We start from the raw sequence: 12,016 nt of genomic DNA, 5'->3' as shown, positions 1-12,016 counted from the left end.
CCCTCTACTTCGCCTTTTCTAATATGTCATATACATTGATTCTGGCTTCTTTTCTGTAGTCAGAGATTGATCCGTGTTGTTGCATGTATCATTCCCCTCGAGAATGTCAGTCTTGTTTATTTCAGCAAGCAATCTGCCTACTTAACTTCAGACCACAGGTTCTGCCTTGGATTCTGTGAGCACTGATTTCAGTATCAGCTTAGTTTTCAAAGCTGTTGCTATACTCTTTAGGTCTGTCCCACACATGAGCCTCTCGGTTATTCTGGGACTTGTGCAGTAGTTTATATCTCAGTTCAGTTCTTCGAGTCTTTGCTGTGCTTCTTTGAGTATGTTCCATATATATGGCTTCAGGGGTGAGCCCAGAGATTGTGTTGATCATACACAGACTTAGGGGATCTCCTTTCCAGCCCCTTTTTGTTCTGATTTCCCACAATTCTCTAGCCCCCAGGAACTCCTTTTACTGGTCCTCGGGATAGAAAGCTGGTGTTTCCTTTCATTTTTCACTCCTTTGATGTCATAGTATTGTGAAAATGGTGGTACCTTTGGGGCAAGTCATCAAGAGAAAGAACTGATTTGCTTCAAACTTTTGGGACCACAAGCCCCCTTTTCCCAGTTTATCTGTTCCGGGGTTTCTCAGCCTCGGGACTGAAGACGCTGGGGACTGGGTAATTATTCATTGAGGGGACTGTCCTATGCGTTATAGGATGTTTACGAGTATCCTTGGCCTCTGTTTACTAGATACCAGTAGTCCTCCCCAGTTGTGACAGTTAGAATGTCTCCAGACATTGCTGCATGTTCCCTGGGAGATTTACTGCCCATACAGTTTTGTTTTGTTTTGTTTTGTTTTGTTTTGTTTTGTTTTGTTTTGTTTTGTTTTGTCCATACACTTTTGAAAGTCAGTTCACTTTTGAACAAAGCCGAAATAAAGGAGTACGGGAAAATCCCAGTATGAGTGGCTTGTCATTTGAGTTTTGACTTCCCAGCTAAGTCTGTTTGCACTTAACTGACTTTTCAGAGTCCTCAGTGAGTAGTTGCTCTTTGTATTCCATCCAGGGTTTTCAGTTTTGTAGTCAGTGAAAGAGGCTGTAGCAGGCTTACTCCATCTAGGCTGGTGCCATCAGTCAAGGTTTTTATTAATAACCGTTATGAATACGTGGTTTTAAATGTATTCAGCGTGTTTCATTCACTGCAGATTGTTTTTGTAATGCAAGATGTCCCAATGTTTTGCCTCTTCAGTCTGCTTGAGTTTTGACAGTTTTCTGTCAGTATTTTGAGTTTTCTTTGGTAACTTCTTTGCTTCCTAATATGACAAGATATTCTAGGTTCATTTGGTACAATTCCTGTCCTCTATCTGGAATCAGCCATTTCTCCAGGGAACCCTGATTTCTTTTGGTAGGAAAGGGTGTTAAGGATTATAGCTAGAGGTGTTCTTTGCTACTAGTCATGCTGTATGTTGTTTTGTATGTATTTTCTAATAAAATTGCGAGTTTGTACTGTTGTGAAAGGTTTAAAATTACAGGGTTTTGCTCCATTTCTTTTATTTTTGTATTGCTTTTTCCCTAAAAATCTTATTTTCTATTAATATTGACATAATCATTTGCTTCATCCTACATTATACCTACCATAGTTTCAATAGTCATATACTTTTTTTTTTTTTTTTTTTTTTTAATTTTTTTTTTCAACGTTTTTTATTTATTTTTGGGACAGAGAGAGACATAGCATGAACGGGGGAGGGGCAGAGAGAGAGGGAGACACAGAACCGGAAACAGGCTCCAGGCTCCGAGCCATCAGCCCAGAGCCTGACGCGGGGCTCGAACTCACGGACCGCGAGATCGTGACCTGGCTGAAGTCGGACGCTTAACCGACTGCGCCACCCAGGCGCCCCAATAGTCATATACTTTTGAAGTTAAAATCTTTTTTTAGCTTTCCAAAAATTTTTTTAATATGAAATCTATTGTCTCTATCAGTTGTCAAACAAAAATTTCTCCTGAAAGTTCATCATTCTTTTCTTCACATCCCCTGAAGTTACATTAAGAGCTGAAGTATCAGATTCTTCACGAAACGAGCCCCAAATGCTCTTATCTGCTCATTTCTCTCAGTGCCAGTATTACCTTACAGTAGGTTCTTTGCTTTTTGCTTTTGTCTTGATGTTTTTTCATCTGTAAAATGGGATTCTTTTTTTTTTTTAAGTAATTAATTTTTTTAATTTACATCCAAGTTAGTTAGCATATAGTACAACAATGATTTCAGGAGTAGATTCCTTAGTGCTCCTTGTCCATTTAGCCTATCCTCCCTCCCACAACCCCTCCTGCAACCCTCTGTTTGTTCTCCATATTTAAGAGTCTCTTATGTTTTATCCCACTCCCTGTTTTTATATTATTTTTCTTTCCCTTCCCTTATGTTCATCTGTTTTGTATCTTAAAGTCCTCATATGAGTGAAGTCATATGATATTTATCTTTCTCTGGCTAATTTCAGTTAGCATAATACCCTCTAGTTCCATATGTGTAGTTGGATGGCAAGATTTCATTATTTTTGATTGCTGAGTAATACTCTGTTGTGTGTGTCTGTGTGTGTGTGTATACACATACACACACACACACACACACACACACACACACACACACACGGGCTCTTTCCATACTTTGGCTATTGTTGCTAGTGCTGCTATAAACATTGGACTGCATGTGTCCCTTCGAAACAGCACACCTGTATCCCTTGGATAAATGCCTAGTAGTGCAATTGCTGGGTCGTAGGGTAGTTCTATTTTTAGTTTTTTGAGGAACCTCCAGACAGTTTTCCAGAGTGGCTGCACCAGTTTGCATTCCCACCAGCAGTGCAAAACAGATCCTCTTTCTCTGCATCCTTGCCAACATCTGTTGTTGCCTGAATTGTTAATGTTAGTCATTCTGACAGGTGTGAGGTGGTATCTCATTGTGGTTTTGATTTGTATTTCCCTGATGATGAGTGATGTTGAGCATTTTTTCATGTGTCTGTTGGCCATCTGGATGTCTTCTTTGGAAAAGTGTCAATTCATGTCTTTTTCCCATTTCTTTGCTGGATTATTTGTTTTTTGGGTGTGGAGTTTGAGAAGTTCTTTATAGATTTTGGATACTAACCCTTTGTCTGATATGTTGTTTGCAAATATCTTCTCCCATTCAGTCAGTTGCCTTTTAGTTTTGCTGATTGTTTCCTTCGCTGTGCAGAAGCTTTTTATTTTGATGAGGTCCCAGTAGTTCATTTTTGCTTTGTTTCCCTTGCCTCTGGAGATGTGTTGGGTAAGAAGTTGCTGCGGCCAAGATCAAAGAGGTTTTTGCCTGCTTTCTCCTTGAGGATTTTGATGGCTTCCTGTCTTACATTGAGGTCTTTCATCCATTTTGAGTTTATTTTTGTGTATGGTGTAAGAAAGTGGTCCAGGTTCATTCTTCTGCATGCCGTTGTCCAGTTTTCCCAGCACCACTTGCTGAAGAGACTGTCTTTATTCCATTGGATATTCTTTCCTGCTTTGTCAAATATTAGTCGGCCATATGTTTGTGGATCCATTGCTGGGTTCTCTTTTCTGTTCCATTGATCTGAGTGTCTGTTTTTGTGCCAGTACCATACTGTCTTGATGATTACAGCTTTGTAATTCAGCTTGGAATCTGGGATTGTGATGTCTCCTGCTTTGGTTTTCTTTTTCAAGATTGCTTTGGCTATTTGGGGTCTTTACTGATTCCATACAAATTTTAGGATTGTTTGTTCTAGCTCAGTGAAGAATGCTGGTGTTATTTTGATAGGGATTGCATTGAATATGTAGAGTGCTTTCGGTAGTATGTAAAATGGTATTCTTAATAATATTTACCTTATAGAATTGGGAGTATTAAATCATTGGTGGAGGCAAAACAAGTGTTCAATAAAAGGAAGCTATTATTTATTATCCATCTATTCTCAGTGGAACTTTAAGCATCTCAGAGATTAAAATGCTTCAGTTTCAAATCATTATCATTGATTTGTCAGTGATTATTTCACTATTCTACAGAGGAAAAGAATATTTATAGTGTATTCTAGTTCATTTGTGTGAAATAACCAGAACAGGCAATCTTACAGAGACAAAGTAGATTAGCAATTACTTAGGGTAGGAGTAGGAGAGATGGAGATTGACTACTAATAGGGAGTGGGTGAAAATATTCTAAAATTAGACTGTGGTGACAGTTGCACAACCCTATGGGTATATTTTGAAAAACTAAATTGTGTACTTTAAATGGTTGAATTTTATCTCAGTAAAGCTGTTGAAAACACAAATTCTGGAATTTCTGTTTTAGTACAACTGCCAAAGTGCAGCAGAGGCTGATAGGATTCATGCGTCCTGAAAATGGAAATACCCAGCAAATGCAGCAGGAGCTGCAGAGGAAGTTTCATGGTAAGTTATTCCTTCTGATCAGTTAACTGAACATGCCCCCAATAAAGAGTTCTATTCAGTGAATAGAAAACAGTGGACATCTCTCAATAAGATTTAGTTTTTTGGTAACCCAAATATTTTTTATTAAAATAACATCAGTATGGTTGGGAAAAGTGGGACAATATGGATCTCTTGTATTTCCATAACTTTCAACCCATTAATTTTTTTTTCCTTTCCTTTACTAGAGAACATTATACACACCTTTGTTTAATGAGTTTTTAATTGTAAAATAGACATAAAATTTACCATTTTAACCATTTTTAAATGTACAGTTCATTGGCATTCAGTACATTCACACTGTTGTGCAGAGGTCACCACTATCCATCTCCAGAATTTTTTCCATCCTCCTGTACTAGAACTCTGTACTCATGAAGCAATTTCCCCTGCCCCAGCCCCTAACAGCCATCATTTTTGTTTTTCCTCTCTGAATTTGAGTACCTTATATACCTCCTATAAGTGGAATTATACAGCTATCAGCTTGCAACTGGTTTATTTCAGCTAGCATAATTAACGTCTTCAGAGTTCATCCGTGTTGTAGCATGCGTCAGAATTTCCTTTCTTTTTAAGACTTAATGTTATTTCACTGTATGTCTATATAGGTTTCCCCTGCTCCCTGAAAGTGGAGTGTTCCTGGGAAACCTTTCATAAGCTAAACGGCATAAAGTGAAGAAGCAATTACCGTTCATTGATATGGAAAAGTTTTTGAGCATTCCCAGACACAAAAAATAACCTTTCTTAGGCTTTTCTGTTCGTTAAGACACATTTTTTTTAAGTTTACTTATTTTAGTAATCTCTACACCCATCTTGGGGCTCAAACTCACCACCCCAAGATCAAGAGTATCAGGCTTTTCTTTTCTTTTTTTCTTTTTTTAATGTTTATTTTTGACAGACAGAGCATGAGTAGGGGAGGGGCAAAAAGAATGGGAGACACAGAATCCAAAGCAGGCTCTAGGCTCTGAGCTGTCAGCACAGAGCCCTACATGGGGCTCGAACTCATGGACCACGAGATCACAACCTGAGCCGAAGTCGGAGGCTTAACCGACTGAGCCACCCTGGTGCCCCAGAGTATCAGGCTTTTCTGACTGAGCCAGCCAGGCGCCCCACCTTAGGACACATTTAGAAATAAAACACAGATGCCCAGAGACACATTTCAAAGCTATGGCGGTTTAACGCTGAGATGCTGCGTGTGGTTTCTGGGGAGGGTGCTTGGAGGGGTGCATGCTGCTTCTGTAATGGCTCACTGCAAAACCAACAATGAATGCTGTTTTGGGGGTTTTTTCCATGAAAGCGAAAATCCTCTTTGAATTTCTTTCAGTTAATGATATGAGGTAGTAATGTAGGTCTTTCATAGAAGCACAGTGATGTAACATGAACTTTCAAAAAGCAGAGAATACCTATACCACACTTTGTTGATCCATTCATCCGTTGGTGGTGGACACTGGGTTGCTTGCATCTCTAAGGCATTGTGAACAATTCTGCTATGAATGTGGTCATAGCAGATCATATGGTATTCTGTTTTTACCTTTTGAGGCACCACAATACTGTTTTCCATGCACCATTTTACATTTCTACTAGTAGTGCACAAAGTGTTTCAGTTTCTTCACATCTTGATTAGTAACACATTTTTCTAGAGTTAAAAATGTGAATTGAACTTTTTTTTGGTCTGTTATAAATAGTAACAACTAAGAACAAGGGAATGGGAAACTTCTTATAATCATCAATTATTCCAGAAAAAAATTGGAATAATTATAAATAATTATTTATATTTGGCCTGCCATGCAGTTTTTTTAAAGTTTTTTTAATTTTATATTGTTTGAGCCACTTATTCTGACTGATAGAACTTTGCTAATTGAGACCCAGCCATTTACTTTTGTTCTTGCTAAATCTGTTTTCTGTTTACTATTTTGTATGTTTTTTTCATCATTGCTGTTGGTATTTCACTAAGGCCTTAAGCCTGACAGTACCAAACATTGGTAAGGGTTTAAACAAAAGGGAGGATTCAAATTGTTAGGAGTGTATACTGAAATGAGTATTTGGAGATCATTTTGATCATATCCTATAAAAGCTGAAAATGTATATATTCAAAGCCAGCAGTTTCACTTCTAAGGATACATCATAAAGCAGTCTTTATGAGACTTTTTTCCCCACAGTGAGAAATAATTTTACATTATGACCCTGATGTTTGAAAGCATACACACACAACTGAAACAAAACTGTAGGAAATAACTACCTGTTTTATACTCTAATATTTCTTTTCTTTTTTATTGTTTCCTTTTTTTTTTCCCCCTATTTCTTTTTAAGAGAAAAAAAGCTATCATGCCTGACTGGTTTCATGGCTCACCAGTTTGTCTTACTCTGTATGTGTGTGTGTGTGTGTGTGTGTGTGTGTGTGATTTATTTTTAAAATTTTGGTTAACATACAGTGCAATATTGGTTTCAGGATCGCCAATTTATCTTTATTGTTTTTTTGCCAGTTTATCTTCATCCAGGGTTTAAACAACATAATCCTAGAAAAATCTGACTGTGCTTTCCAGAGACCTTTCTTAAGGATGTTTATTACGCTATTGTTTTAATAGCAAAGCATGGGAATATAAATATCCTTAAGGAGGAAGATGGACCCGACTGTGGTATACTTACATGATAGAACATCTAGTAATACTAGATTTATGTTTTTTAATATAGATAGCCTGTGAAAATGCAAGTGGATGGAAAAAGCATCAGTGTGAATTGTTTAGAAACTGCAGTGTTTTTGTCGTTTATGTGTACACACATGCACACAGAAGCACATATACATAATGACAACGTAAAATCATGAATTCAACAAGTCATGATCATGGTTACCTATGATAAGGGGAGGGAGGAGAACAATGAGGATTTCACCTTTAACTGTAGTTGTTTTTATTGATGTTAAAGTGTTGCCTTACTTTAAAATGAACTATGTCATTTTTTAAAACTTCATTAGTTGTGTTTTGTAATTAGAGGCTCAGCTGAGTGAAAAGGTTTCACTTCAGGCAATCCAGCAGTTGGTTCGAAAATCATACCAGGCTCTGGCTTTATGGAAACTTCTTTGTGAACATCAGTTCACTGTCATTGTAGGAGAACTTCAGAAGGTAGGATTTTTTTTCCCCTTAAGATCATACTGTTAATACTATGCTTATTTGTTTTCTTTTGAGTGAGCTTTAGTCTTACACTTGGGTTTGAGAGGGGGTTATTTTCGGAAGTATTTAGGTTATGATGACAGTATGTTATAGGAAGATTGCACTAAAGCATGAAAACTTGGGGGATCCACTTGGTCAAAACTGTAAATTTTTACAATACGTGAGAACTTTATCTTGGTATGTGAATAAAATCTTTACCAAAGATTTTTTTTTTAATGTTTATTTATTTTTGAGAGAGAGAGAGAGAGAGAGAGAGACAGAGCATGAGTGGGGGAGGTGGAGAGAGTGGGGGAGACAGAAAATCTGAAGCAGGCTCCAGGCCCTGAGCTGTCAGCACAGAGCCTTGAACTCATGAACCGTGAGATCATGACCTGAGCCAAAGTCAGACACTTAATCAACTGAGCCACCCAGGCACCCTAAAAATATCTTTTTAAATAGATTATAACCTTTATTTGGACTTCAGATCCTTTTGGCAGTCTGATCAAAACTCTCCCCACCCTCAAAGAATGCATACAGACACATACACAAAATTTTTGCATGTAATTTCAAAGAGTCCAATGAGTTAAATGTTCTTTTTTTTTTAATTTTCTTTTTAATGTTTATTTTTGAGAGAGAGACAGAGAATTCAAAGTAGGCTCCAGACTCTGAGCTGTCAGGACAGAGCCCAATGTGGAGCTCAAACCCATGAACCATGAGATCCTGACCTGAGCTAAAGTCAGACCCTTAACTGACTGAGCCATCCACGCGCCTCTAAACATTCTGTTTAAAAAAAGGTGTTTACCATTGTAAGAAATGAATGGTTCATATTTCTTTTGCTGTCCTCATTTGAATCCTTTTTAAGTATAATGGTAATTTGCATTTATATAAATGTTAGGCATTCCACTGGGGGGAATGTATTCCTATCTATGTTTTAATTGTGAACATTTCTTTTTTTTTTTTTTTAAGTAGGCTGCACACCTGCTTGAACTCATGACCCTGAGATCAAGAGTCACATGCTCTACCTTCTGAGCCAGCCAGGCACCCCTAATTGTGAACATCTGTGAACATCTCTAAACATACACAAGAATAAATACTACATTACAGTCCCCATATACACTTTACTTGTATTCAGCATTTTCAAGATTTTATCAACTCTCATTAGTCTGTTCTCTATTTTCTTTACTGAATTACTTTAAGGATGATCCTAGTCATCGTGTCATTTCATGTCTATATACTTTACTGTGTAGTTCCTTTTTTTAATGCTTAGTTATTTATTTTGAGGAGTGTGCAAGCACAGGGGAGGGACAGAGAGAGAACATTCCAAACAGTCTTATCACTGTCAGTGCAGAGCCTGATACAGGGCTCGATCCCACGAACCATGAGATCATGACCTGAGCCGAAATCAAGAGTTGGACGCTCAACCAACCAAGCCACACAGGCATGCCTACTATGTATTTCTAAAAAATGGTGGGATGCAAGAGCGACCTGGCTGTGACATCTGTCAGCCCCATTGATCACCACTGTTGACTTGGCCTATCTGACTGGCTAAGCAAGTGTCCCATTCTTCACTCAACATTCCATGTGCTTTCCTTTCAAAGCTGTGTGCTCAGAAGATGATCTTCCCTGATAGAGGAGGACTATTCTTTGGTCAAGGGTATATGAATAGCTGTGCTCCCCTACTAAAATCTCCAAACAAGCTCTCAAGGTCCATTTGTAGGAGAAGTAGGTGAGTCAAGCTTCCAAGGTTCCAGACATCCAAATGAGGCCCTGTATTTGTATGTGGCAGTTTGCCTGAAAAAAATAATAAATAAATTTTTTAATAAAATAAAAATTTTAAAGGGACATTTCTTTAGGGCACCTGGGTGGCTCAGCCAGTTGAACATCCAACTTTTCATTTTGGCTCAGGTCATGATCTCACAGTTCATGGGATCATGCCCCAAGTCGGGCTCCATGCTGAGAGAGTGGAGCCTGCTTAGGATTCCTACACTTTTCACGTTCTCTTTCTCTCTCTCTAAAAAATAAAAATAAAAGGTGGACGTTTCTTTGAATAACAATTTTATTATCATATTTAGCAGTATTAACAATAGTGACACCTAGGTGGCTCAGTCAGTTGGGTAAACATCTGACTCTTGATCTCAGCATAGGTCTTAATCACAGGGTCATGAGTTCAACACCCCCCCCCCCCCCCCCCCCGCTTGGGCATGGAGCCTACTTAAAAATATATATATATATATATACATATGTATATATATATATATACATATATATATGGTTTTTTGATAAAACAATGAAAGTTCTCTGTCTTAAAAATATCTTTTTACAGATTGAGTCTTTCAAATCAAAATCTAAACAGTTGGTTCGCTTGTTGAATTTGATTGTTATTTCTCTTAAATCTCTGTCAGTCCAGAGCCATTTTCCTTTCTTTTTCCCTTGCTATTGCCAGGAAGGAATCAGGTTATTGGTCGAAGAATGTTTAACATTCTGAAGTTATCTTTTCTTCCTTGGAGTGAACTTGTCCCTCTGTTTCCTGTATTTTCTGTAAAATGGAACTTAAGTCTACAGAGCCTTGATTAAATTCAGGTCAGTTTATTTGAGGATGAAAAGAATACTTCGTATGAAATGGTTAGTGTGTCAGATTGTAGTTATTAGGAGACACAGAAGGTTTAATTGTACCCTTTTGGTGATACTGTTGTCCCACTTTTAGTGATACTAAGATTGATGACTGGATTTAGGTACTGCCAGTGTGAAATTCCCCATCCAACTTTCATCAACCGTTTGATGAATCATTATCTGAATCAATTATTTCATTTAGGATTATAAAGTGATCATTTTCTCAATGTGTGATTTCTTCCATACTTAATCACTGTACTCCTATGAAAAAAATTTTTTTTTCCTGGGCTCCTAGGTGGCTCAGTCATTTAAGCATCCAGCTCTTGATTTTAGCTCAGGTCAAGATCTCATAGTTGTGGGATCCAGCCCCGCAGCATGGAGCCTGCTTGGGATTCTCCCGAGACTCTCTCTCTACCCCTGCCCCACTTGCACGTTTGCTTGCTCTCCCTCCCTCTCAAAATAAATAACAACAAAAAAAATCCCTTGGGGCGCTTAGGTGACTCAGTTGGCTAAACATCAAACTCTTGATTCTTGATTTAGGCTCACAGTTCATGAGATCAAGCCCTGAGCAGAGCCTGCTTGGGATTCTCTCTCTCTCTCTCTCTCTCTCTCTCTCTCTCTCTCTCTCTCTGCCCCTCCCCTGCTCACATGCTCTCTCTCTCTCTCTCTCTCTCTCTGTCATACACAAAATAAATAAACCTTTTTAAAAAAATTTTCCCTTATCCTCTAGTCTATTTAGTTATCCTGAAATGTTTAATTCTTGACTTTTGAGTACCAATTTTCAAAGTTAAAAGGCAATTCCCCTCATTCTTTCCAGTAGTGTCCAGTGCATAGTTTTGTTAATGGTTTTGTTTGTTTTTTGTACTTTTTTTGCCTTTTAAAAACTCAAGCAAATGTGTTTAACTATGAAAGCCATTTTTTTCTATGCCAGGTAGATTAATTTTTAGTTTTATTGGGTGGTAAACATAATGTCGGTAAATTTTAAGGCTAGATGTCTTTTTCGTGATCCATCTTCAAAGCTTCCTTCCTCACATCATGGATTTATGTTCAAGGAATGCAAATTAAATATTAGTTCAAAAAATTGGAACGTAGATTGGATTTGAGCAGAAATTTTAGAAAAAAGAAATAGTAGTAAAGCATTCAACAGAATATTTTACAGGGGCACTTGGGTGGCTGAGTCGGTTAAGCGTCCAACTCTGGCTCAGGTCATGATATCATGGTCCGTGAGTTCGAGCCCTGTGTCAGGCTCTGTGCAGACAGCCTGCTTTGGGTTCTGTATCTCCGTGCGGACAGCCTGCTTTGGATTCTGTATCTCCCTCTCTTTCTGCCCCACCCCCTCACACTGTCTCTCACTCTCAAAAATAAATAAACATTAAACAGAATATTTTACTATAGCATAAATCATCACAGTACTATAGAGCTCAGGTTTAATAAGCAAATTTGTTCAAAATGAGATCAAACTCCCATGCTGGAAGGCTTTAAATAGAATTCTAACATTAAGGAAAAATAAACATAAGCCCAAGATTTTTTTAATATAGCTAAGTGATTATTCTTTCCTGGTTATGACTAAAATCGGGAGACCTGTCTCTAATTTTGGTTCTGCTTAGGTTTTACTTTGCTCATTTGTAAATTCAGATATTTGGACTGGTCACACCATGGGTTGTTCAACTCTGTATGATTCTGTGAAAATTTGCAAAAATAGGTTGGTCTGTATAGTATATCTTCTCTTTTTAATTAAAGAGTCTATTAATGTCGGGGCACTTAGGTGGCTCAGTCTGTTGAGCGTGCGACTTTGGCTCAGGTCGTCCGACTTTGGCTCAGGTCGTGATCTCA

The 12,016-nt window shown here is 38.0% G+C and overlaps 1 protein-coding gene across 1 annotated transcript in view; it reads left to right on the top strand.

Annotated features, from left to right (window-relative positions):
• The window catches only part of NUP155 (nucleoporin 155), a 78,895-nt gene that overhangs the window by 49,921 nt on the left and 16,958 nt on the right, over positions 1–12,016 (top strand). Inside the window, exons 21-22 of the mRNA XM_058717816.1 lie at positions 4,300–4,397; positions 7,416–7,546. Of these exons, the coding sequence (XP_058573799.1) occupies positions 4,300–4,397; positions 7,416–7,546 (229 nt within the window). The remainder of the gene's footprint in view (positions 1–4,299; positions 4,398–7,415; positions 7,547–12,016) is intronic.

The sequence above is a fragment of the Neofelis nebulosa genome, chromosome 1, assembly GCF_028018385.1.
Source record: "Neofelis nebulosa isolate mNeoNeb1 chromosome 1, mNeoNeb1.pri, whole genome shotgun sequence".
Taxonomy (NCBI): Eukaryota; Metazoa; Chordata; class Mammalia; order Carnivora; family Felidae; genus Neofelis; species Neofelis nebulosa.
Note: the sequence above shows the minus strand (reverse complement) of the source record. Positions and strands in the feature narration are given on the sequence as shown.